The following is a 27,977-nucleotide window of genomic DNA, read 5'->3' as shown; positions in this document are numbered from 1 at the left end:
CCCGCCTCCCCTCACGTGACCTGCTGCGCGGGCCACCGCCTCCACCGCGCCCAGACCCCGCCTCCATGACGTCTCACCGCCCTCTGACTGTCCGAATGTTCTGTTTCTTTCCGTGTTCGCTAATTGGCCAGCCCGGCAGACAGCGCCCCCCCCCGACACGCCCCCGAAGCCGTGGGGGAACGCGCTGAGGGGCGGGGCCTGGGCCGGAGGGGCGGGGTGAGAAGGCTCCGCGCGGGTAAAGGGGCTGCCTCCAGCGCGGTCCGAGCGTTTAGCGGACACGCGCGGTCTTCCCCTTGGGTCTCGGCGCTCGCCCCTCCCCCGCCCACCGCGGTCACCCAGGAAACCGGCCGTGATAGCCGGCCGACTTGAAGCTGGTTTCATGGCAGCCGCGAAGAAAGCAGTTTTGGGGCCGTTGGTGGGGGCAGTGGACCAGGGTACCAGCTCGACACGCTTTTTGGTGAGCTCGGGGTGACATCTGAGGAGGCGAGGACCGGGGCGGGAGCCCGTGGACGCAGGGGCTGGGTATCGCGTACCCATCCCGCGCCTCTCGCGGCCCTAAATTCTGATGGCTGGGCAAGGGGAAAAGGCCGAAGAGGGACCTGCCACGCTGGGGCTGCCCCGCCCGGGCCTGGGGGAACTCAGCTTCCCAGGACCCCGGAGGCAGAGTTGAGCAGTTGCAGTCTTGGTCGTGAAGCTGGGTCACGCACTAATAGGGGGAATCTTCGCCCAAAGAGATCGAGAATTCGCTGAGCATCCACGCAGAGCGGCCCGCGTGCAGCAGGGGACAGGTGGCCACATTGACCGCTGCAGCGGTCTTCCCCAGGAGCATTTGGCCTGCGAGGCGCAGGACGTCCTTGGATGGAGGGGAAGCTGTGTCACGGCTGTGGTAGCTCAACCCAGCGTCCTTTCCAGCAGTAGAAAGAATAAAGTATTAGCGTGATGATGCGTTGTCATTCTCTCCCACAGAAATTGCAGATGGTAGAAAACTGAGGGGGTGGCTGAAAAAATTAGGAAACAGTCACACTACATTGCTTTTGCAAGAATCTATTAATTTCGAAGATCGGAAAATTTTGGTTCTGATACTTTGCCCATTATAAACAGATTATTGTCCTCCGTGCTTCCCAGCATAATGTGACAGGGAAATTGTCTCTTCATTTGCCATATATAACAGTAGAGTTTTGCCATGTAAGAGTGCTATTTAAGTAATTCTGCTGCAGTTAGGAAAGTTACTCTTAAAGTGATGTAGAATTGAGTTCAGTAAGATAACTTAAATGAACATTTTTTTGGGAAAAGCCCATGCTTTCAATGGACACTTGACTAAAACCTGGCAAGTTGATGTAAATATTTAGTGATTATTTAGCTCCCTCTTCATGGTGACTCAAATCATTTTTCCTGTTTTATTTAGCATGTATGTGTGTGTATATGCATTGTGTGTGTGCATTATATTCTGTTTAGCTGGCACTTGACTAAAAACTGCACTTGTACTTTGAAACTGAGAAACTTTCAGTCCACTTTTAGTTTGAATCTTATTTAATAACATACCCTGGTTTGAGCTGCCAAGCTGCCACGGCATAGTTCCATGTCTTCTGTATTGTGTATCTTTTGATCACCCAAGCCAGGTTTCATTTTGTCTTGAATTTATATAAATGTTATAAAGTAATCCTGAATCTGAAGTAAGTCTGCTTAACTCGATTTGATTAATATATAAAATTCACAATCATTATCATCTTCACAACTTCTTAAGACGTGTGGATTGAGTCTTAAAGCCATAATCAAGAATTGCAGACACAAATGCCTGTAGGTAGGTGGAAGAGGGCCAGCAGATTGGAAAGTTTACCAGGCTAAGGGGACAGCCAGCAGCCAGTAACTGCTAAGCAGAAATCAGATTCTTTAAGCAAAGTTGGTAGTCTAGAGTTTTCAGTGAACTCTTCTAATTCTTAAGTGATGGCAACTATTTTCTAAGCACTCTGGGGCTCAAACCAAGCATGGCAATTGTTCTCAAGTTTATACAGTGTTTTCCCTATATAAAAGTGGGTAATCTATTTCATAACTTTGCAAGCTTCCTTTTAAGGAGTCAGCCTGAATGTGCTTGGCTTCCTTTTAGTTCTTCATTATTGCTGTCCATGTAGCCCAGCGATTTTTATCCACTACAGTTTGTTTCTAATTCCTTGGATTCTGTTGCCTAAAGGGCATCTGCTACACTGATAGAGAAGGAATTGATCAACTTCACAATGCCACAATCATTGGTTCAGCATACAGCATGAACAATATGAACTTTGAAAGATTGTGTTTCTTTTACTGATCTCCACAGGGCGTGATCTTAGTAAGCCAAGATGCAAATTCAGAAGGTTCCCATCCTGCTTAGAGAATGATGTATAAAGGTTGATCAATAAAATTTTCTGCTCCTTGACAAACAACTATGAAATAACTCTTCAGAGACAGATACAAGACTTAAAGATCATGTGTGAAAGAGAAAACCTTGGGAATGGTTTAACAAGGGAGGTTTTCCCTTTGGTTATAAGGAAGAGGTTGCTAAACCACTCCCTATGAAATGCAGATAATAGATTTGCTGAACAAGTGCTTTAATCTCGAGGTGATTCCCGGGAGATATTGTGGTCATACTGTTCTATGTTGTAATTATGACTCAAAAATAATTGCTTACTGTCTCAGGAAAGAATATCGTGCATAAGAACTGTCATAATGAAGCTTAGGAATTTAAAAGTATTTAATTTCCTGACCATTATTCAGCAATTTGCATATCTAATTTAACTTTCACAAGACCAATAACCTCACCAAGCTTTCTTCTCCCTTTTTCTCTGTTAACAATATTAGCCTTTACCCATAAGGAGAAAAAGCCTTATTTGTGCTCTTTTATCAGAGTAAAATACCTCCTCCCCTGTCCCCCATATCTGCTTCTTCTACCTCTAAACAATGGCTCAATGGCCATCTCTTAGTAAAAATTTTCCTCAAACACTTGATCGGAATTTCTCTCCCATACTATCGCATTTTTAATACTTTTATTACTAGCTCTTATCACATTCTCCCTTGTATTTGTATACCTTCTATACTTAAGAGCAGAGACCTCCTTTTAAGCTTTGTTCCCTAAAACATCTTGATCAAAATGACAAATGAACACGTTTTGTTACAGAGAGAACTTTATACATGCTTATTGAATAGATTTTTTTTATTTCTCTTTAGTAGTTCAACAGAATTTCAGTCCTGGTTTTTATTCTTACTTTGACAAAAAAAAAAATCCAAAAACTTTATAACTTGGATATATTTGATTAGTTAATTTATTTTTGTGTTAGACCTGCAATTTTAAAATATGTTTATTTCCTCAAAGTGGAGCCCTATGTGTATGTTTTGAACTAGAGAAAAATTTCCAACTTGTCTGATAGGAAAGTGAACTGGGGGTTGGTACATGGTTACTCAGATTGCAGAGTAGGAACTTCCTGGAAAGGGAATTAGTGTAACAGGTTTTAAGGAGGGGCCATTTCTTTATGAGACAAAAGTTTCAGCTTTAGCAGTCAACTTCCTTCTTTAATTTGGTAACTTAAATTTTTCCCCTTATGTCGAATGTTTACAAAAACGCTTGAAATACGTTGAGACTTGAAATTTGTTAGGTACTGAGTTGGGGATTTCTCCAGCATTATCTCATTTAATGTGATGTAGACAGTATTACAGTATTAGTAAACTCCTTTGCTATGGCTGAGGATAGTGCCCAAGGTCACAGTAATGTTGGAACAAGGATTCAAGTTCAGATCTGTCATGCTCTGAAGCCAGTCCTCCTGACTACTGCCTTAGGATCCCTGGCTACCTGGAGTACTGTGAAGAGATGGAACAATGGGGAAGACTATTTCCTCATCTGTCACTCAAGTGTCAGTTTTGATTATCGAATTAGGGTCACAAATGAATGGCTCTTCACCAAGAAAAACATACTTACTAATTGGTTTCACAAGATATTAAAAATGGTGCTTTGAATAAGAACTTCAGGTTATGATCATCTCGTGACTCATATTCAGTGGGTCCTGGGCAGGGCTTAGGTGTGTCACCATGGATAATGGTTGCATAATCATTTTGTTCCAACAGCCAGTGTATATGAAGAATGACTAGAATTGTAGTTCTGTGCTTGTTTTGGCAGGAAACATTGCCTGGGCCCCAGATGTCTCATCATACTTAGAGATCTCATAAGGTTTATGGGTAGATTTCCTCCTTCTTGCTTGCTTTCGTTTATTAAACACATATTTATTAGGGACCTGGTATGGGCCAGGGACTGAGAAATGGTAAATTTCTTGAAATGAGTTTAACTTGTAGCTGGAATGAGACCACTTTTATGACAACTGAAACTTGTGATTCCTTTGTTATTTTTTTCCTCCATTGGCTTGTTTTCTTGCCCATTACGTTACACAGGTGGCATGAACACATTCTCCTCAGAGAGCTGCCACCTGCACTTTTTTTGTCTCTCAAGCCTACTTACATGTTAAGAAATTTCAACTTGAGCTCCTTTAGGGTCAGAACAGTGTCTTTATTTCCCCCAAAAGGCATGTAATAGGTGCTTATTACATGAACTGATATCAGCAGTGAGGGGGCATACAGGGCCCAAATGTGTTGTCTACAAGTCTTGGACTGGAAGAATAGTACAATAAAATTCGAAGGGGTCTTTGAATATGTCATATTTGGCAAGTATAACTGTGTTAGATAGATGCATATGATATTTAATATTATTTCATGTGTAAGAAAAATGATGTTGCTGTTTTTCTTTAATTCTGTGGCTTGTTGGAAGATGCCATTAGAACTTTTGTGGTCAAATTTGTAATGCAATATATTTGTAGTTACTATTTTTATTCTTGGTCATTCAAATTTATGCAGTCATGGTGTTCTCAAGAGAGAGTTTACATTCCTGAACAATGTCTTATCACGTAGTGAAGTTTATTGTGCCATAAAAGAGTAGGCTAGTGAGGAGGTCATGTGGGGAAGGAAATGAATGTGCAAGTTTATGTTGGGATGATTGAATTTGTAATAGGATGAGAGAGGCAAACCTATAAGACATTTATTTAGTTAGGAGAGCATTTCATCTGTCCACAATTCACCTTATAAGACTGAGAATGCATGCATTTGTTTCAAAAGATTATTTTAAAACTTATTATATAAAAACAAATGTTCTAGTTTCTTTAATTTTTAACTACCTCCCTTCTCCAAATCTATACTTGTCATAATTTAGGCATGGGGTGAATATACAGCTGGCGACTTCTTATTCTGCCACTTAGAGGCAATAATAATAGTGGTAATAAAAATAATAATGTGCTGGGCACAGTGGCGCACACCTATAATCCCAGCTGTTCAGGAAGCTGACATGGGAGGATCGCGAGTTCAAAGCCAGCCTCAGCAAAAGCGAGGTGCTAAGCAACTTACTGAGACACTGTCTCTAAAGAAAATACAAAATAGGGCTGGGGATGTGGCTCAGTGGTCGAGTGCCCCTGAGTTCAATCCCTGGTTAACCCCCCTCCCCCCCAAAAAAAATAATGTTACAGTAATTGTAGCAGCCACAGTAGCAGTAATATCACTTTTGGGGTGTATACTATGTATCTGCAATGCGCTAAATTCTTTTCCTACATTAACTTCCCTTGTTTCTTTTTCCTCCTTTTCTTTCTCCTCCTCCTCCTTCTCCTGCTTCTTTTCCTCCTCTAACCCAGGACCTCCACCATGCTAGGCAAGTACACTACCACTGAGCTAAAACCCCAATTCCTCTTCAATTTTTGATTGTCCTTCCCCCAAAACAAACTCTAGAATTAAGACATGATTTAGGTTTAGAGATGAATCTAGAATTGACTTAACTGATGTTGTTGGTGGTTGTACTAATAATAGTAATTAGTAGCAATAGTAGCAACAACCATAGTGATAACTTTTATATAGTATATATATTATGTGTTTGCTCTGTGCTAAATAATCTTAAATTATTTTACTCAGTCTTTTTACAGATGGAAAAATTGAACCTCAGAAAAGTTAAGCAGTTGACATGGGAAGGACTGGGGCTTGACCTTCCCAAATCTGTGTGCCTCTGAGGCTTGTGTTCTTTACCTCTGCATTATACCAGGTGTGAAATTCTCATCTGCCTTCCTGGCCCACATGAAATTCTGAGAATAAATCTCTTTCTTTGTACTTATGACTTAAAATAGAAGGAACTGCCTGCTGGGCATCTCCACTCTACCAAAGCAACACCCCAAACACACATTATGTAAAATGAAGTTTGCAAACTCATTACCTTTTCCTGTCCTGCAACTACTGCTCTACCCTGTCCCTTGGCTTGTGAACATTTATTACTCAGTACCTATCATCCCTGAGTGTTCTTCCTTTTCCTGTGTATACCTCTGCATTTGCTCTTCACTCCTCTCAATCCCTATTTCTGCTGCCCTCCTAGTGGGAGTCCTGTGCAACTCAACTCACCTGGATCTCTACAGACACTACAGTTGTTCTACTGGCCCCAGACTCACCTCCCTGTAATCCTCTCAGCAGTAGTAGCTAGCACTGTGTACCTGTACTTTGTCTCCCACCTGAATTCTTCTGTTCAACTTCAAGTCCTAGTTTAGAAGTTACCTGTTCTGGGAGTTCTGCTCTGACTCCCACATGTCTGGATTAGATGACTTTTCTCCTCTTCACAGCCCTTGGCAGTCCTACGGAATTATAAGGCTTATTTGTATTCACTACCAAAAATCATGATTTGTATCATTATGATTTTGAATCTGAAAAGAATTGAATTGGTATTCAAAAAACCTGGAGCTTAGTTCTCTTTTTTAATATTGTCTAAACTCCTGGCTCTCACCTTGTGAATTTGAGAATACTACAGTAGGGCTGTGGGTTTTTGAGTTGGTGGTGTCATTTGATTTTCACATTGGAACTCCATTGCTAACCTCTTTTCTGTAAGAGTTTGAATCTGAAAGCTGAAGTTAAAATGTGAATTCAAGGGCTGGGGACATAGCTTGGTAGAGTGCTTGCCTCGTATGCACAAGGCCCTGGGTTCACTCCCCAGCACCACGGGGGAAAAAAAAGTGAATTCAAAGGACAGGCCTGGTTCCCAGGCTCAACTGGAGCTTCCTGTCACTCTTTCCCAGCTTCTGGAGGTACAGTGAGCACATTCTGAAAATGCTGGGCCACAGGATCTCTAAAATGCCTTCTAGCTCCCATAGACTTGCTGTGTCTTAATTATTCCTTTCAATTTCTTTTCTTAAAGATAGTATTCTAGTCTGTGCTGTTGCATATCAGAAGCTTTAACTGACCTTTTAAGTTTGGTGAATTTCAAACTTGAAAAGAGAGAAAAGTAAGGAGTATCTGTAATTCTACAATGTTTGTCCCTTACCATCAAATGACTTTTAATTACCATTTTATAAAACAAATTATACAGTTACTGCCATCTTTAATTGGTATGGTTTTTGAAATCTTGACAAAACCTATCTAGCATTCTTGCTACTGGGCAATATGTTCTCATGTAGAGATAGTTACCCTTCATCATAGAGTCTTGTCCATCATAGAGTCATTAACCTTTCTGCCTTTTTCCAGCTGCAGAAAAATGGGCATCCAGGAGGCTTCATTACAATTCTTGATGTAAACCTAGATATATAAGAAAAAAAAGTATGCTAAGAGTTTCATTGTGCAATACAGTAGTCACTAGTCACATGTGCCTACTTTAAATGTGGCTAGTCCTAGGCTGGGGGTGTAGCTTAGTGGTAGAGTGCTTTCTTGCCTAGCATGCTTGAGATGCTGGGTTTGATCCCCAGCACTGCAAAAAATAAGTAAATAAAAACCAATGTGGCTAGTTCATGTTTAAGCATAAATTATAGATATACCAGATTTCAAAGACTTAGCATTAAAGAAAGTGAATGATCTCATTAATAATATTTTTTAACATTCATCACATGTTAAAATAATCGTGTATAGGTATATTGACTTAAATAAAATGTATTATTAAAATTCATTTCCCTGGTTTCTTTTTACTGGTTTTATGAGAAAACGTAAAATTACACATTTGGATGCCTATAATCCTAGCTACTTGGGAATCTGAGGCAAGGAGGATTGTAAATTCAAGGCCAACCTGGGCAGCTTAGTTAAGACCCTGTCTCAAAATAAAAATAAAAAGGGTTGGAGACATAATTCAGTGGAAGAGCATTAGCCTAGCATGTGTGAGGTCCTGAGTTCTATTCCCAGTACCCAGTTATATGTTTGACTTGCATTTGTGGTTTGCATTATATTTTATTGGAGAGTGCTATATTGAGAAGTTTCAGTTCTGAAGATATTAAACCTGTAAGTATCCCACAAACTTGGGACTGGTACACAGGACCACATCCTAAGTGCCCAAGGTTCAGAGGTCTAAAGAAGTAGGGAGATACAAATAACTGTGCGATTAGATGGCTTCACATATTATTTAATACAGCAAATAGAATTTGCTAAAATTCTTCCCTTTTCTGTGCCTATTTCAAAGGACTATGAATTCACAGTTAGCACAAGATCCTGTAGGTAATTTAGTTAAAACTAGGAGGTGATAGAAGAGGGATTCCAGTCCATTCATAGCCCCATAGATCTGCGATGCGATGGGGTCTTTATGAATCCAGCCAGCAAAAAGGGACACCTCATGTCTTGACCCAGACTTCTTTGGGGAATTAAGAGTTAAAAGGGAGCAGCAGTAATGTGAATAAAAATAATATAATTATGGTTTCCTGTTAAGAGATTTTCTGCCACATAACCACTACTTATTTTATTTGATAATTTTTATTCTAATAAGTGCTTGTTATAGGCCATTTTTTAAAACTTCAACAAATATTTTTGTGCAGCCATTCTGTGCAAGGTATCATTCTAGGTCCTAGGGATGCTTCAGTGAATAAAACAGAACAAATGGAGCTGGCATCCTAGATGTCATACCTTAATGTTAAGTTATAATTGCAGGAATGTTACTTGGGGTTCTTCCAGGTGCCTTTTATTTATAATGCGTTGAGTTAACCTTTGACTTTCAAGATATTTATCTCCTCAGAGAACTTTAGAATTTGCCCTCTTGTTTTCATTATGTTTATCCTTTTTTCCAGTAAAGGGGGTATGCATATGCAGAGGAAGGGAGGCAATAGGTCACAGTGTGTTTTCTCTTACTTTATCTTTTCCTAGCATTTGCTGAACAGGTAATTTTCCCCCACAGGAAGCCTAGACATGGAAACCCTTAACTAATTGAAAGTGTTTTCACTGCTATAACTACGTAACTACAGTGATTCGGGGAGTTAATTTTAATTAAAATAGGCATTCTTTACTGAAAGAGTAAGTGCTTTGGTACTCAAGTATAGGTATTACCAGGTGGAAAACAAAATATATGTCTACACACACACATATATATGAAAAAATGTTGCTATTTTTTTAAAGTAATGTTTTAATAACACTAAAATTATGGAGGCTTATGTAGCATTTCTTCTTTGTGTTCATCCCTTGATTCTGATGCTTTATCTGAAGGGTCAGGAGTTTATGATAAGGATATCACAGAGATTGCTTGGCTGAATGGGGCCAGTATGTACTTCTAATCTTGCTGATCATGCTGTTTCCCTCTCATAAGGCATTGCAGCACTTCCCCGCAAAGGCATCCACACAGTATGCATCCTTGCCTGAGTGTCAGTGACCCTTCCTGACTCCACATCCAAGATGAGTGAGGAGTGAAACCTTAAGCCACAGCTATTAGCATTATACAAGCTCACTTTTATTATTCTTGGTTTTCCTATTCTTTTAAGGAAGTCCATACTATTAGTTGGTTGATGTATTAAATTTCCTAAAACCAGAGAGCCATTTTGGTTTATTAAGAAATTTTGTCTTAATTTACCATTACCTTCAATAAGTTTCATTTCATCTAAAGGGAAGTTATTTCTTTTGATTTTATTCGGGTTTGTTTGTTTTCTTTTCTAAGGAGAATTTATTTCTTTTTTTCTTTCTTCCTCCGTCTCTATTTTTTAAAAAATGTGGTCCTCTATGTTGCCTACTCTGGCATCAAACTCCTGTGTTCAGTGATGCTTTCACCCCAGCCTCCCAGGTAGCTGGGACTATAGACATGTGCCTCTCTGCCTGGCTAGGAGAAGTTATGCCTGATGCTGTCTTATAACTTTTACAATTCCATCTGAAGAGAAGATCAATATCTTGTGTAACATTTCATCTGACTGGACTTTTTAAAACCTATGAACAAGAACTTCAGTTGCTGAATAAATTTAGACATGTTTGATATCTTCTTGCATTTTTACACTAATATTGCAATATGTTTTTCAGGTTTTCAATTCAAAAACAGCTGAACTACTTAGTCATCATCAAGTAGAAATAAAACAGGAGTTCCCAAGAGAAGGGTATGTTTCCTAATTTGATATGTAAAGACAAATTGTGATTATTGGTTCATCTCGCCCTTCCCTGTAGATTTCTAAAGTAAACTTGACCAGACACCCTCCTGAGAAGACTTGAGGGATTGGTATTATTCAAGAAAAGAAGTGATAACTTTAGGTTAGTAAAAAACATGGGTAGGGGCTGGGGAGATAGCTCAACTGGTAGAGTGCTTGCCTCACAAGCACAAGGCCCTGAGTTCGATCCCCAGTACTGCCAAAAAAAAAAAAAAAAAGGGTAATTCATGGTTTAGGAATTCAGTGACACAAAAGAAAGGGATAATAAAATAATAAGGCAAATGAGTATTGTATTAGTCAGTTTGCCACTGTGACAAAATACCTGAGATAAATCAACTTAGGGAAGGAAAAAATTATATTGGTTTGTGGTTTCAGAGATTTCAGTCTATGGTCACTTGGCCCCATTGCTTTGGGCCTTTGGTGAGGCAGAATATCATGGTGGGGAGCACATGATAGAGTATAGCTGCTCACCTCAGAGCAACCAGGAAGCAGATGTTGGGGGCAGTGGTGCTGAGAGCAGGAAGAGAGACTGGGAATAAGATATAACCATCTAAAACATGCTCTCAATGACCTGATTCCTCCAACTAGGCCCTACATCCTAAAGTTTCCACCACTTCCTAATAGTGCCACCAGCTGGGTACCAAGCCAACACATAAACCTTTAGGAACATTCTACATCCAAACTGTAATAAGTACTAAATATCCAAAATTCTACATTTAGTTTTGTGTTCCCATTATTGCCAAATGCTGTTTCACTAATATGAGTATGAGCTATTTTAAAAGCATGTTTATCTTATCACTAATATGAAATAATCCTTTTTTAGAATAACATTCATAGGTGAGAATTGTAATTAAATGTAATGTTGAGTATATTATTTAAAATTTAATGCTCTTCATGATACAACCCCTTTAAAAAACTGTATGATACGTTCTTGTAATGTTAACCATATGTCTGCAGCATTCCACTCTGAAATTTATCTAAAAGAAATGAAGGCATATGTCCATAGAAAGACTTACACACAAATGTTTTTAACCTTTTTATCCATAATAGCCCCAAACTGGAAACTACCCAGATGTCTGTCATTAGTACAGTGGATAACAGTGGAATGCTATTCAACATTTTAAAAAGTGAGCTGATACTTTGAACATGGATGAATCTCATTGAAGTTATGGGTGTTGGAAGAAGTACAGAGTATATACTGCATGGCTCAATTTATCCGAAATTCAAGAGTAGACTAAACTAATATAGGATGATAGAAATTAGAAAAGTGATTGCCTATGGGGCATATGATTGACTTGAAAGGAGTATGAAAGAACTTCCTGGGGTATGGACTGGGGGCATAGCTCAGTAGTAGAATGCTTGCCTAGCATGTGAGGGACCCTAGGTTCCATTCCTGGTACTCGGGTATGGGAGAGAACTTTCTGGGGTGAGAGAAATATTTTATATCTTGACTGGGATATTGGTTAGATGGGTATATATATTTGTCGTCAACTTTAGATACATGTGTTTGATTCTAAATTTTACCTCAATTTAAGAAAAAGAAAAACGCAATGTCTTACCAAATTGTATTATTTTCTTTCCAAGAAAAAATGTTCTTTTTTTTTTGGTATTGGGGATTGAACCCAGGGACTCTTAACCACTGAGCCACATCCCCAGGCCTTTATGTTTTATTTTTGAGACAGCGTCTCAATAAGCTGCTTAAGGCCTCACTTAGTTGCTGAAGCTGAATTTGAAGTTGAGATCCTCCTGTCTCAACCTCTCAAACTGCTGGGATTACTGGCTCACACCACCACCCGGCAAAATACAGAGTACCTGGGTGGGCTCAAACCACCAACCTTTCACTTAATAGCCAAATGCACTAATGATGGATTGCATCACAGAGACTGTGATTCTTATATTTTTAAAAGCATTCGTTTGTTTAATAATAAAAGCTATTGATATGTTAGCACCATTAGAATGTCTGTCTACAGGCCTGATCCCAGTGCAATTTGGAAAGAGGATACCTGGTCCTTGGAGAGATGAGAATTAAAAATACATGGAAGAAGATTGGGTTTTTGAAAAGAGAAATGTTACACACACAGCTCAAAGCTCAGGAAAGGGAAACATTTAGTCAGGCCCGAGGAAGGCAGAGAGAAAAGGTATTTGGAATTCCATTGCTATTTCCAGAACCTCAAAGTAGAATTCTTTTAGTTTGTGTCATTTCTACTTTGGGCATCCTCAAATTGCTGTTTGTTACTCCCAGCCTTCTCTTCCTTGTCATTTATTATTAGCTTTCTATCCTTCTGAGGTGTTGGACCTTACCAAAATTTTACTGGGATTGGGTATGAAAATACAGATCAATCATTTATCTACATGAAATAGTTATTAGAAGTTTAAATTTTTCCCCTTAATTCCAATAAAACATTTTGGAGAAAAATGTGGCAAAAAAGGTGGCTATTTTCAAGTTCCTTTTGCTTCCAAAATATATAATTTACAAGAATAATATATTTCTATCTATTTAGAAATAACTGATGAAACACGAAGATATTTTATCAAAAGTCATCAAACCCACAGGATATAAAGAATTGATAAACTAATATATTTTATTTTTGAACTTGTAAAAAATGGTCTCCTTTAAAATGATTGATTGCTGTGTGAAGAATAATAAAAATATGAGGAAAGACTTTTCTTTAAATCATTTCTTTAGACTATGGGATATAGGTATACTTTGCTTATCTGGTTTTCTTTATGCACCAGCCATACCTGTAAGTTAACATTTTTGTAGAAATAAGTTACAATTGTATTGCTTTCTTATAGACTAACCAAACACATCCTTTTTTTCAAAGATGGGTGGAACAAGATCCTAAGGAAATTCTGCAGTCTGTCTATGAATGCATAGAGAAAACCTGTGAGAAACTTGGACAGCTCAATATTGATATTTCCAACATAAAAGGTATTTTAATGGAATATTTAATTTATGTGGTATGACTCTTGATCAGATTCATTAATTATTTTTTCAGCTCATAATGAGTACTTCGGTAGGGCAGTCATTTCTTTGGAAACATGAGGATACACTTGTTATGAATAGAAAGATTAAGTTCCTTCTCTGGAGCTTTTATTTTGGTGGGAGTGAGATGAACAAAGCAGACAAATAGAAGCTAATTTCAGATACCAGTAAACTCCATGCAGAAAATAAAAAGTGATATGGTGGGGTTTTCCAAGAGGGGCTTACTTTAAATTGGGTGTAAAGGAGGCTACAGTTGCTGACATTTCCAAGGCCATAACAGACCAGCCAGTCATGTGACTATTTGGGGAAAGAGTGTTTAAGGAAAAGAAGGCAGCACATGCAAAGACCCCAGGTCAGAGTGAGCTTAGGACATTCCAGGTGCAGAAAGAAGACCAGCATGTCAAAAGAACAGTAAAAGAAGGTCAAGGTGTAAGAATGGCTGAATAAGTGTTTCAGAAGGAGTGAAACTCATGGAAGTGGGTAGGACCTTGTCAGCTATAGTTAGTAATTTGTTATTCTTAGCATCACAAGGAGCCATGAGGAGATTTTAAGCAAGATGACTAGGGATGGCTTGCACTTTAAAGACAAGTCACTGACTGTTATGTGGAAAGTGGACTGTATATGGGTTTAAGTGCAGACACAGGGAGACCAATGTAGAGACTGAGAAAGGATGGAGGCTTGACCAACAGTGGTAGCACAGAGGTGGGGAAGAAGAGCCAGAACTTGGTGATTGATTGGATATTAGGTATTAGAGAAAGTAGTGGGATAAGGAAAAGAGACGAGTCAAGGATGATGCTTGTTTTGTTTTTTCTTTCTATTTTGTAGTCCTGAGTATTAAATCCAGGCCCACATGCGAGCTAGACAAGTGCTCTACCACTGAGCCACACCCCCAGCCTAGTGCTTGGGTTTTTTTGCTGGAGGTCCTGGTAGATGGGACCTGGATAGATAGACCTCTTATTAAAGAGAAAAAAAAAAAAACTAAAGTAGTAGGTTGGGGGAAGGGTGTTTGAAATCCAAACACTTTGCTTGTAAAATTTCCCTACAATAATTACTTGAAAGTGTGAGATTATTAGTTTTGTCTGAATTCCTAGTATTTTAGTAGAATACCTTTTTATCATTCATACAGGGAGAAAGAAAATAATTCAGTCACCCAAGATTGATATAATAGCATGAGTAGTAGAAGCATAATGTGGTAATTGCTGCTTTTTTATAACTATGTTTTTCAAGTTCACCATTCAAGGGCAGTTCTTATTATCTTAATTTGGCCATAGGTAGTAGAAACCATTATCTGATGGTGGTGTCTTGATTCACATCATCTCTAAGAATTGCCTTCACTCCTGAGTCTTTCCCATATTTATATAAATAGAAAATCATTTCAAAAAAAGACTACACATGGGGCTGGGAATATAGCTCAGTTGGTAGAGTCCTTGCCTTGCATGTACAAGGCCCTGAGTTCAGTCCCCAGCACCAAAAGAAGACTACATATAATCAGATCATTCTTTCAGCAAGTCTGTAGAAAGCCTATTGTGTGCTAGGTGTGCTAGGTATACAGTGGGGGCACAAATAGAGTCAAGAAGCTAATGGTCAAATGGGGGAAACATGTTAATTTATAATCACAATAAATGAACAATCAGAACAATAGTAATTTCTGTTATTACAGATTTTTTAATAAAAACACATAGGTAACAATTTGATATTTTATTAACAGTTTTTTTTGTTTGTTTGGTACTGAGGATTGAACTTAGGGGCACTTAACCACCCAGCCACATCCCCGGCCCTTTTTCGTATTTTATTTAGAGACAGGGTCTCACTGAGTTGCTTAGGGCCTCACTAAATTCTTGAGGAAAGCTTAAACTCTCAATCCTTCTGCCTCAGCCTCCTAAGGCTGGGATTACAGGTGTGCGCCATCGTGCCCAGCTTTTAACAGTTTTTAATATTATGCATCTTTTGTGGTACTGGGGATTGAACAAGAGGCCCTCTACCACTAGATCCCCAGCCCTTTATATTTTATTGTGAGACAGAGTCTCACTAAATTTCTAAGGCTGGTCTCAAACTTGTGACCTCCTACCTCAGCCTCCTCCCAAGTCACTTGGATTACAGGTATGTTGCTGTACACCTGGCTCATTCTTGTTTTAATCCTACCCTTCTTTTATCCCTATATCTATTTGGAGGTACTTTAAACTTCTTTTGGAGTTGCAATCACCAAATTTTAGATGAGTTGTACATCAAAGTGATTACCCTTGATCATTTCTTAGAGCTCTGTTTACAGCTCTCATGTTCTAAGCAGTGTAAATAAGTAATAAGCATTCAGAAACAGACTGTCAAAATATTTGTCATTACCAAAGACATAGGTATTCTACATGGCTTAAAGTCATATTCAGAATGTAGAGTCCAGGGTGACTGACCATGCATTGACATTGTTCTACCTTCCTTACAGGTAAGTTGGGCTGCAACATGTCCTTTCTGGACCCACATGGGTGCCACTCATTTTTCTTGTGTTTTTTTGTGGTATATGTGAAGATGTACACAACTCCTGCCCAAGGGACTTATCTTCCACTTGCACTAACTGGGCTGTAATAATTGAACATGCAGCTCTCTTTTTATACTCCTCTGTGTTTGGCCTATGTGGAACCCCAACCTGAGCCAAAGTGACCCAGCATTTCTTTCTCTACAATTACCAGACTATGACCAAGGATGAAAACATCTCACAAGCTCCTCTATACCAGGCTGGTTGTGCTAATTTTTTCCCTGATAATTTATTGAATTGGCATTGCCAAGGGGCAAGCTTTGACTTTCCTGTGTAGAGCTCTAGATCTCAAATTGTTAAAGCTCTAAAAGATCTTCCTGTCACCCAGACCAACTTGCTCTAGCTACAATGAGGGAAGGGGACTTAACTACAGATCATGCTGCTGTTTCATGTTAAATAGCATTACAGTACAGTTCCTGTAATTCCTAGACCAGTGCTTTTTTTCCCCTGAGGTATGCTGATGATAATCTCAAAAAACGTTTGTTTATATATTTGCTGGGTGGCAGGTAAATTAGCTTTGCCAGCTGATGAGGGATGTCATGTGTAGTCTTACCTAATAATCATTAACAGAGTTCATCATATCTGGTTGTATTTCCTTTACAAATTCCTGATTCATTGGTTTTAGTTGTCTTTATCTGTCAAAAAGTTTGTTGATTTCAAGTCACTATGAACATTGCCTCCAAAATTAAAATTCACTGAACTGCACATTCTAGCCCAAAGCAAGTAAATATTCTGCTTCTTTCTTATTCAACTTAAAGTCATGCAGCTCTGTCATGGACTTAAGAAATCGCCAAATATAAGGGAATACAATACCAAATATTCTTATTCATTCTCTTTCATGTGAGAGAAGTAAGACACAACATAAACTGTTTTAATGACAAAGTCACAAAATTCTCAGGAATTAAATTCTCTTGTACCTAAAGCAGTTATTTTGTTCTAGAAAAGGAAAACTCACAAATCCATTCCTTCACTGCCTTACCCTGCCCAACATTTACACATATTTCTGTCACCTCTTAGACTCACTTTTGGGGCCTCTCAGGAGCCTCAGAAAGGCACCTCATTCTCTGAAGTAACTTTCCACCAGCAGCCACACCTTGTTTGCTGTTGTCAAGAACAGTTCTTCTATATGAAACTGTATAAAGTTTTGTAAGTTAATTTTTTAACCTGTTAATTATCACATTCCTCTATGTGGTACAGATGAACTCGGGTGGAGAATTACAAAACCTGCATGTATTATTCTGAGAAAGGGAATTAAAATTAGGAGCCATTAAAAATGGCACACGTGCTGGGATTAATAGAAAAATTTTCTTTAAAAGACATAGAAGATTTTAGGGTAAAATGACAAGAGGTTTGGAAAAACTCAGAGTCATTGCAAAAGACCTGTGTGCCCTGGGGAGGGATGGGTAATAAAGATGCATTGGCTGGGAAAGAATCCTGAGAAGCTATTTTGTTGGACTTTGATTGTCTGCAAGGAAAGCAATTTTATTTGGCATGAAGGAATGGAATTAAGATAGAAGAGAAAGGAGTAGTAGTCAGGGAGGATCCCATGACCAAAGAATCAGATGAAAATAGCTCTAGATTAGATTCTGTATATAAGTCAGGAGGAGCCAACAAAGAAGGTAGCACTATTTGATGCCTTGCGTAGTGGTGACTCAAGGATTCTAGCTAAGGGATCAGATAGCTGATTTATAGGAAAATAATATAGTGAGGAGAAAATAGGAGACTAGTTTTCCATTATAATTCATTGTGATTCTGCATTGTAAAGTTGTCACTAAAATATCGAGTTTACAAAACTCCACTGTAGCAACCCACTGCCAAAGTCCTACTTTTGTACCCACAGAGCTTCTGGGAAATTCCTTTATGTGTCCTGCTTAACTCAGTCCCACTCTCTCAGTATTAATGATAATAATGGCAACAGTAGTAGGTAACATTGAGTACTTACTATATGCCAGACATCTGTCTTAACATGTGTTGACTCATCACTATAACCCAGTAAGGTGGGAACTTTTTTTTTTTAATAGGAGACAAATCTATGGCACAATGAAACAGGAGACTCAGAATTGGAATTTAAACTTCAACTGTCTGGCTTCAGAGCCTAAACTCTACTGAAGAGTCCCCTAAACCCCTGCCACCATTTTTTTTTGTAGAGCTGGGAATTGAACCCAGAGTCTTGCACGTGCTAGGCACTAAGCTATACCCCTAGCCATTTTTATTTTTTGTTTTGACACGTTTTGAAACATGGTCTAGCTAAGTTCTTCAGACTTGCCTTGACCTTTAGATCCTCCTGCCTCTGCCTCAGCCTCACAAGTAGCTGGAATTACAGGTGTGTCACCTCTCCTGACTGCTCCAAACCCTTTTTTGTTTTTCTTTTTTGGTACCGGGGATTGAACCTAGGGACGCTTAACCTCTGAGCCATTTTATATTTTTTATTTAGAGATCCAATCTTGCTAACTTGTTTAGGGCCTCACTAAGTTGCTGAGGCTGGCATTGAACTAACAGTTCTCCTGCCTCAGTGCTCCTGAGCTGCTGGGATTGCAGGCTCTCACCACCATGCCCAACCCTGCCCCAAACTCTTGATCCTACTTTTGCTCGGCCTCACATTAGTATATAGCCTTGCCTCCTACTTCAGAGAAAAGGGTTAGGCTCTAGGACCTTAATTCTTTCATTTCCTATTTCTGTATTTAATATGTGGATTTCTTGCCCCCTTTCCTTCCTCACAAGGGAAGCAATTCCTTCTGCCCCACTTAGGGCTCCTCCCTCCACCTGTGCTATTAATGCCACCTCTTGTCTCTCCACATCACAACCATGTTCCATTGAGTCTCAGCCCCACTCCTCATTTTTCTTCTTTCTTCCAACAAGTATTTTTGTGTTCTATTTTTACAACCAACCAACCCAGGATCTCTTCCCTTTAACATATTTCTCCAACTTTCTTTGGAAGAGATGTTCAATCATCTTTGTATCTCTAGAAAAGGTGTCAAATGAAGCAAGTAAATCTACATTGGATAAATGGTATTAGTCCAAAGACTTTTTTTTTTTTTTTTTTTTGCGGTGCTGGGGATCGAACCCAGGGCCTTGTGCTTACAAGGCAAGCACTCTACAAACTGAGCTATCTCCCCAGCCCCCCAAAGACTTTTTTTGAAGCCACCACATTGTTTTCCAAGGTGCTGGGGATTCGAACCCGGGCCTGTGTGCACGCAAGGCAAGTGCTCTGCAAGCTGAGCTATTGCCCACTCCCGGATAAATGATATTAGAACAAGAGAACTGGTGGTCACCCTCAGCTCTGTGCCATTCTGAACACTGCTAGAGTATTGTGTTTTATTCTGGGTCTACAGTTCGAAAGATATGGACAAATAGTTGCATATTCCTAGGAGGGGCTTTAAGTCATATCATGTGAAAACAGAGGCGGTTGAGGAAATTGGATTGTTTAGCCTTGACTGTGGAAGGGAAGATTTAAGGACATAGTAGCTGCTTCAAGATTTTGAAAACTGGCATGTGGAAGGAAGATTAACTTCATATTTTAAATATCTCCAATGAATATGGCTAAGATCTGTAGGTGGAAGCTATAAGGAAAAGGTTTTTTAAAATTTTATTTTTGTGGTGCTAGGGATCAAATCCAGGGCCTCATCAATGCTAAGCAAATGCTCTACCCCTAAGCTCTGTCCCCAGCCTCAGGTTTTTTTTTTTTTTTTTAATATCAAAGTTGTCTAGTTGAGATTGGTCTGCCTCGAGAGCTGTAGTATCTTATTACTGGAAGTACTGTCTGGGTGGTCACATGACAGATGATCTAGAGGAGATCTGAGCGTTAAAAGTGATACTGATTATATGACCTTTAAGGTCCATCCTAGTCTTAAATTCAGGAAGTGCTGCATTCTTTAGCCTAGTGTGCCCTACATGGGATGCATGCTAGAATGACCTAGGGAGTTATAGAAACCAATACCAGTGGCTCAGATCCCACCCCAGGTGAGTTAAATTGAGAATGTTTTGACCAGGGCTTGAACATTGGTGTTTTTTAAGAAGCTCCTCAGTTGATTCTAAAGTACAGCCAAGTCTGAAAACCTCTGATTTAGCAGAACCAAATGGATCTGAATAAGATAGTATAGATTTATATTTTACTTATATTAACTTATTATAAATATAGCACCTGAGTTATATGTAGTTAGTATAATATAAATGCCACTACATATTGTGTTTGTGCCTAATTCAAACTTTTATGTCTTGTGACATATTATAAAAATATAGGACTAAAATTGCATTTCTAACCAATGATAATATGAGGTTGCTCAACATGAGGAATTTTGTCTGGGCTGTTTTTTAAAATTCAAGTATGCACCCACACACATATGGGAAGGGAAATTTCTTGTACAAATTGGTAAATAAATGAATGAGGTGAATGTTGGTCTGCTCAGAATAATAAATTAGATATTATAAACTTGGAAGGTTATTGCATAGCTTAAGGCAACCTGGGACCCTTTCCTTGGGTACTTATCTGACTGTGTACCATTATGTGCTAGTGTTGAAGCCAGAAGGCATGTGTAGAAATAAAAAGAGAAACTTGACATGATATGTTTGCTTTTCCCAGGGCCACTCAAGGAAAATAAACTTAATCCCACCACAAATTTTCCAGAAGTTTTTGGGGGAGTTATTTTTTAGTTGTGCCTATAAAAAAAGATGAGAACTATTCTCCTAAAGTACTTTTATACTTGTTTAATTTTCTCCTCTCTTCTCTTTAACTTTTGCTTTAAAGCTATCGGCGTTAGCAACCAGAGGGAAACCACTGTAGTCTGGGACAAGTTAACTGGAGAGCCTCTCTACAATGCTGTGGGTAAGCTGTTATGCTCAGAGGTCAAGTACAGGGCCTCCTCCACTTGCAAATGTGGTCACACTAAAATATCGTGCTAAAAAAGCATGTAGTCACGTTTCCTATAATCTGTGGGATGAGTAGAAGAATACCCTAAGAAATTAGCTATTGTATATTTAAAATGTTCAGATCAAATTTATTCACACATTGAATTAACTTTCTTCCATATTCTCTCCATTTGTTGTCATTTGTACTACACAAATGGGTGAATGTTACCAGAACTGTTTTATAATTCCTGTTTTTATGACATCTAAATGAGATCCCACATCCTTCTACCCTCAAGTCAAAATTACAAATGTGTACAGTCATCTCTATAAAGTGCTTTTATACTTCTTTCCTCTAAGAATCTGAATTACTTTTCCGAGTTTATAAAAATGAAATATCACAGTTTTAGCTGCTTCTGCTACAAATATTGCTGTTTCAGCAGGGATTAAACAACTCAAAATCTTAAAAATATTAATTTTAGATAACACATCTTAGATGTAAATGACCATGGGTATTTTCTCTTACGTGACAATTGGTGAACACTAAATGATACTGCCACTTCCTAAAAGGAAAATTGTGTTCTAAGTCTATAACCATTAAAAAGCTTCTGTCAGAAATAGCAAAGCACATTTTTTTAATCAGTAAAATAACAGGTTGTAGGGTAGGGAATGGAGGTAGAAATTGTCAGAGATGGGATGATATATAGAGTAGGCCTTTTTTATACTTGAAACTGGGTCTGCTATGTTGCTCAAACTGGTCTTGAACTCCTGGGCTCAGGTGATCCTCCTGCCTCATCCTCTTGAGTACTTGGGACTACAGGTGTGATCTATTTTTACCTTGCAGTTATTTTAATAATATAGTTACATTTGTTTGATTAGGAGAAAGAAATATTAAAGCAAAAGATATGTGAAAAAGGTGCATAAATTCTTTGGGAATAATCTTTATAAAGAAATTAAGATATTCAATGTTAATGTATCATAAGAAAACATTTAGTGTATATTTCTTCTTTGTGATAAAAATACTAAAAAAATTTCAAAGAATTGTAACCAAAGATCCTATCACATCTTTTAAATCTTTTTTTCTCATTCTCATGAGCAGTTTTTTTTGTTGAGGCTGAATCTCATTTATTCTAGCAGTTGGTTATTTTCATTCATGAACACCTGAAGTAATTGTAGGAGGACCAGCCATTTAACTCATGAGGATGTGAGTTTTGAATTAGGATTTTAATTTCAATAACTACTTACCAAAATTTTGAACATACTTTATTGTTTTGATCAATTTTTCACTCAATTGTAATGATAGTTTAATCCAAATGAAAAACTTTAACACTTAGGGTAACAACTGTGTTTTGTCTTATGAGCAGTTTTTTAAAAAAAATATAAGTAAAGCAAGACTATTACAATTTTAGTAACTAATATTTAGGGGAACATTTTTTCCTAGGTTAGGTTTAGCCAATTTCTTGAACTGGTTAGGGTTTGTTGTGATTTAGGATCTTTCAGATAGAGAATATCCCTTAAATGATTATGAGTGTCATAAGATGGAAATAAAGATATTTTTACTCACAGGCCCCTGGGGATACACATGCCTGGAGGCCATACTCACATAGATCAGATAGCTTAGGCCTGGAGAGATAGGGAGGGGGACCTGTGGGCTAACACCATAATTATATCCAAAACTTATTCAAACAGATTGCCTGTGGGGAATTCTATTTGATGGGTTTAAGGCAAGACAAGTTTAAGGAGGTCATTCTGACTGAAAGGTGGTCACTGGCATATTTGTACAGACCTTGTGGGGCATGAAGATGAGTGGGGTCACTCAAGTGGGTCATATGTACTGTCCCTTAGGGAGGTGGACACCAGGAAAAAGTGGTATAAGGCAAATATCTGGATTAACTACATTGAGAAACCGAGAAAAGGTGTAGAACTGGAAATTGTATCAAGGGTGACTAAGCCCTGTATGAGAAAGTTAAACATTTAAGATGGATGCTGAGAGAACATAAATGATAAGAATTCACAATAGAATTTTACTTTTTTCCCCTAGCAAAAGGAAGGGCCTATTCAGGGAACCAGAAATTTCCTATCAGATTCTAAGTTTTGAATTGTAAAAATAGAACTTTGGAATTTTGATACCAGAGATGGGAACTCCTGACCCAGTGACAATAGAAATGAAACTGGGTCAAAGAGTACAAACACACAGGTAAGGCTTTAATTGGGACGATTAAAGCAGTGATAGTTTCTTCTTGAGGAGAAGAGGAACACCAACAGATTAAAAGAAAATTCAGGCGCCGGTCTGAACAAAAACAGGGGCTAGCCTTACATAGAGAAGCTGAGATGGACCTACTAAGGTCTGGTATTTTTCCTCTAGTCATAAGTATGATAATTTTTTCAGAGTTTCTTGTGGAAGATCCTTGGAGACATCTTTGTACCATCTTGTTTCTGTGGTGGATTTGATTAAAAGGGTGAGGAAAGGCATAGTTTATACATTGTTGAAGGTGGGGCAGTAGGGAAAGATTTTAGGGGGTAATGGGTTATGGATAAAGGTCCAAGAGCTTCCTTTTTTCCCTACATATCTCAGTTTGAATCATCATATTTAAATAATGCAACTAGATTAGTTGAAGTTAGGCTTACAGTGAAGATTTTAAGTAAATACTTTTTCACAAAATTTTTCCGTGATGTGCTTTTTATTTCCTTTTCTTTTACCTGTGTACCTCTCCCTCATTCTATGTGCTTTGGAATATTCATTCAAATGTATCTATCACAAATGAAGAACTTTTCTTTTCTATACTGAGCTACATATATATTTGGAGAACCTCTTATATATTTGATATTACCTGTATGTTATGAAGGATATACTATATTGTTTTGGCAAGCACTTTATAGTCCAGTTTTGGAAAGGGAACAACAGAAAATTGGGGAATAGTTGATAATTTTTTGCTGCTAAGCTGAATAAGAATTAGAACAAGTCTATATCAGTATGAATTTTTTATTTTTTTCATGCCCGTTACAGTAGAGGTTAAACTTAACTTGGACTTTACAGCATGTGTTGGATTGCATTAGGAAAAGGGAAAATTGAGGAGCCACAGTGTGACCAAGCTTGCGAAGGTAAAAATGTGTATACATATTTCACCAGAGTCAAGATTGATCAGATTCACGCATAGGTTGACTTATGTATTCTTTTTGGTAGAATTGGCAGTGATAATAATGCTCAGTAAGTGCTGACTGCTGTTATTGTGGGATTGTAATAAATATTTTACCCAAATTGTTTCATCTCGGTGACCCTGTAAAGTAGGCTTTACTAGACTTATTTTATAAATTAATTACGGAAAAGCTCTATAACTTCTTCAATATCATGTAGCTTTAAGTTGAAGTTAAGTCACAGTTTGAACACAATCTGCAACCCCAAAGTGTATGTTCAAATTTGGATAGATAGGGGGTTGTAAGGACACACTGAAAGCCATGCAGAGTATTACAGACTTACTACCTTGGACAGTTTGGGACATATAGGTCATAAAGGAGAGTTAAGCATCCCACAGTGGTAGAATGGGTTATTTCAAACACACACTGAGAACAGCTAGAAAAATGAAATGAAATTCTGAGGGCCTAGAAAGATGGTTACCAGAGAAGTAATAAATTATAGTACCAAGATATGATAAAGAAAGTCCTGAGAGTTAAGCCTGGTATTTGGGGTTGCTTATAGCCTAATGATATCTATAGGTTCTGAAAGGAGGATCTGAGAGGCTAGGCAGCACTTTTACAGACTCATAAAGATAGGAATGAAAAAATGGAGTCATGTACTGCCAAGGATGGGGATGAGTATTGGTAAAATTCCAGACTTTGGATTGGGACTGTGAAGGGTCAAATCCTAAAAATAAGGTAAACTGGAAATATAATCACCATTACAGGAATTGAATCCCAGATTAAAATAATATTAAACTCTGATTAAATTAGTATTATTAGAGATTGCTAATGCTGCTAGCCTTTCAGAAATAACAGTAAACCCCATCTGGTAAAAGACAACAACACCTAGATTATCTCTGGAAATTTCCATGTGTAATGTCTACTTTTTTATCAAAAATAGCCACACATACAAAACAAAAGAAGACATACTGAAAACCAACATGAAAGAATGCTATTAAAAATTGCCTTGTAAGGAATCTCAATATTAATCAGCAGACTTTTTTTCTGGTACTGGGAATTGAATCCGGGGGCACTTTGCCACTGAGCTACATCCCAGTCCTTTTTATTTTTTATTTTGAGGCAGGGTCTTGCCAAGTTTCTGAGACTGGCCTTGAATTTGAGTCCTCCTCCCTCAGCCTTCCAAGTCACTGGAATTACAGATATGGGCCACTGTGTTATGAGATTTAAAATAATAATAATTAACATGTGCAAGGAATTAATTGACAAGATTGGTAATCTTGACAAAAAATTCAAAATTAATAAACAAATGGAACTTTTAGAACTATTAAGAACTCACTTGATGCATTTTACATCAGAATAGACACAGCTAAAGACAAACCAGTGAACTGGAAGAGAGGTAAGTAAATATCCAAACTAAGGCACAAAGAGACAAAAGTTTAGAAAATACAGGAAAAAAATCTAAGAGAAATATGGGTTAAGGCGAGAAAGTCTAACATAATTGAAGCTCCAGAAAGACAGGAGAGAGAAAATGAGGAATAAATAATATTTGACAGATAATTAGAAAAAGTTTTCCAAAATTGGTCAAAGATATCAAACTGCAGATTCAAGAAGCACTGTGGTGCCCAGACAAGATAAATACATAGAAAACCATATATAAACGTCCGAAGATAAAAAAAAAATGTTAAAGTAACCACAGGTAAAAGAAACATAATCTTCAAGATAGCAGCACTAGGAGTTTTAGCTGATTTCTCATGGAAACAATGTAAGGTCAGAATGCAATGAAATGAAATCTTTAAAGTGTTGAAAGAAAAAAACTTCCTCCTAGTATTCTAGAGCCAATAAAAAATATTCTTCAGAAATGAAAGTAAAATATAAAGGCCAAGACAAAAAACAAAGCACCCTAGACTGGCTAATTTATAAACAACAGAAATGTATTGGTCATATTCCTGGCAATTTGTAAACTCAAGAGCAAGGCAGGGCTGGGGAGATAGCTCAGTCGGTAGAGTGCTTGCCTTGCATGCACAAGGTCCTGGGTTCGATCCCCAGCACCGCAAAAAAAAAAAAAAAAAAACTTGTGTTTTAGTCATATTTAACAAGGCAAGACAAGCAAGTTTGATGTCTGATCAGGGACTGTTCTTCATAAACAGTGTTTTCTATGTGTTCCGACGTGGCCGAAGGGTCAAGGGAGTTCCCTGAAACCACTTTTTTGGGGCACTAATCCCATTCATGAAAGTTGAGCCCTTGTGATTTAATTACTTCCAAAAGGTCCGCTTACTACTACTATTGATTTGGATGTTAGGTCTCAACATATGAATTTTTGGCAGACTACACTATTCATATTGTAATACCCACTAAAGGAAAAGCATAACAGTGTTAAGAGCAAAAATAAGGGGATATTGCTCAGTTGGTAGGGTGCTTGCCTTACATGCACAGACCCTGGATTCAATCCCCAGCACCACAAAAAAAAAGAACAAAAATAATAATCTCAAATGGAAATTTTGAAATGCAGGAAGGAATATAAACCCCTAAGAACGGTAAATATGCAGATTTTGACTATAAAATGATAACTCGTGTTGATGCTTAAAATATACTTAAAATTAACATATTTGATACCAGTACTATGTGAAGAGAATTGGTAAATGAAGTTAAAGTGTTTTGAGGTCCTTGTGTTATCAATGCTTATGTTGTAAGCATTAAAAGAAGAGTGATGTATAATTAATAAGTGGAATGATTTTTTTAAAAGAAGGAAAGAAAGGAATATGAAAAAAAGAAGGAAAAGTAGCAATTTTTTTCTCTTTTTTTGAAACATGTTTCTATAAGTTGCTGAGGCTGACCTTGAACTTACCATCCTCCATCAGCTTTCCAGGTAGCTGGGATTACTTGTGCACACAAGTAGCATATAAATCTAAATATGGATGTAGTTATATTTAAAATGACAAGATTCTTGTCTCTGCCATAAAATCCAGCAAAGGAGTCAATTAAAACTGCAGTGAGTTGCTTAGTCCAATGAGAATGAAGAGAAGGAAAGATATAGTCTGTATGTTTATACATTGGATATGGTATAAAGATGAAGGGAAAAAAACAGAGATGTGAGATTTTTATCCTGAGAGACTAGAAGGAAATTAAGTCATATATAAGGGATGCCAATCTGGGAGGAAAAATATAGCTTTCTGTTTTGGATGAGGTGAGTATGGACTTGTGATCAAAGCTAATTTCTGGGCCATTAGAAATTTGTTTGTTTGATATGTGGACTTGAAAGTTGATAGCACATGTAATTATCTCAACTTACTGTAGATGAATTCACTATAGAAACGAATATAAAACTAATTCAATGAAACTTTAGATGCCTTTCTGTGTTGCAGGTTCTATAATGACCCCTAAGCACATAATGACAAACCAGGCATACAAACCAATCAGAGGTCCTTCCCTCTGGGTCACAGAAATTCCTAAGGATATGGATTTAGAAACTAGAAGGAGAAAGGGGAACAGAATGGGAGGAGAGGAAGTAATTAGTTAGGAAGAAAGCCACCAAGTAATTGCAAGGATATAATGTACTTCCAATTTTATTTCTTCTAAGAAAATACTAAGGTGTCATATCTTCATGTAAATCTTCAGTTAAAAATATCACCATAATATTAAATCTTTAGGAACTTTATTCTAAAGATGGGATTGGTGGAAACAGAATCAGATTTTCACGTAGACTTCTTTTTGAGCTACTTTGGTTTTGTTTATATCAGTCCGTGAGTCAGTCAGTGTCTGTCTCTCTTTCTCTCTCTCTCTTCCTCTTCCTTTCCCTCTCTCTCTCCCTCTCTCTTTCCCTCCCTCCCTCCATTAGTTTGAGCTGCTATAGCAAAAATACCATAGAGTGGATTGCTTATAAAGCAGAAATTTATTTCTCACAGCTCTGTAGGCTGCAATTTTAAGATCAAGGTTTCTAGCAGATCCTGTGTCTGGTGAGGTCCTGTTTTCTGGTTTATAGATGACTGTCTTCTAGTTGTATCCTCATGATGGGTAACAGAAAGCAAGAAAGCAAGTTTTCTATCTTTTATGAAGGCACTACTCCCATTCACGAGGGCTCCAC

The 27,977-nt window shown here is 38.0% G+C and overlaps 1 protein-coding gene across 7 annotated transcripts in view; it reads left to right on the top strand.

The window, feature by feature from the left end:
* The first annotated feature begins 220 nt into the window (after positions 1-220).
* The window catches only part of GK (glycerol kinase), a 75,711-nt gene continuing 47,954 nt past the window's right edge, over positions 221-27,977 (top strand). For 2 of the 7 annotated variants that reach the window (XM_079122917.1, XM_079122911.1), the window contains exons 1-4: positions 223-457; positions 10,282-10,355; positions 13,229-13,335; positions 20,661-20,738. In XM_079122917.1, coding sequence (XP_078979043.1) covers positions 380-457; positions 10,282-10,355; positions 13,229-13,335; positions 20,661-20,738 — 337 coding nt within the window. In that variant the 5' untranslated portion in view covers positions 223-379. Of the gene's footprint in view, positions 458-10,281; positions 10,356-13,228; positions 13,336-20,660; positions 20,739-27,977 lie in introns of all 7 variants that reach the window. The other 5 variants (XM_079122912.1, XM_079122914.1, XM_079122916.1 and 2 more) reach the window with 4 other exon arrangements.

This window comes from Sciurus vulgaris (assembly GCF_902686455.1).
Source record: "Sciurus vulgaris genome assembly, chromosome: X".
Classification (NCBI taxonomy): Eukaryota; Metazoa; Chordata; class Mammalia; order Rodentia; family Sciuridae; genus Sciurus; species Sciurus vulgaris.
Note: the sequence above shows the minus strand (reverse complement) of the source record. Positions and strands in the feature narration are given on the sequence as shown.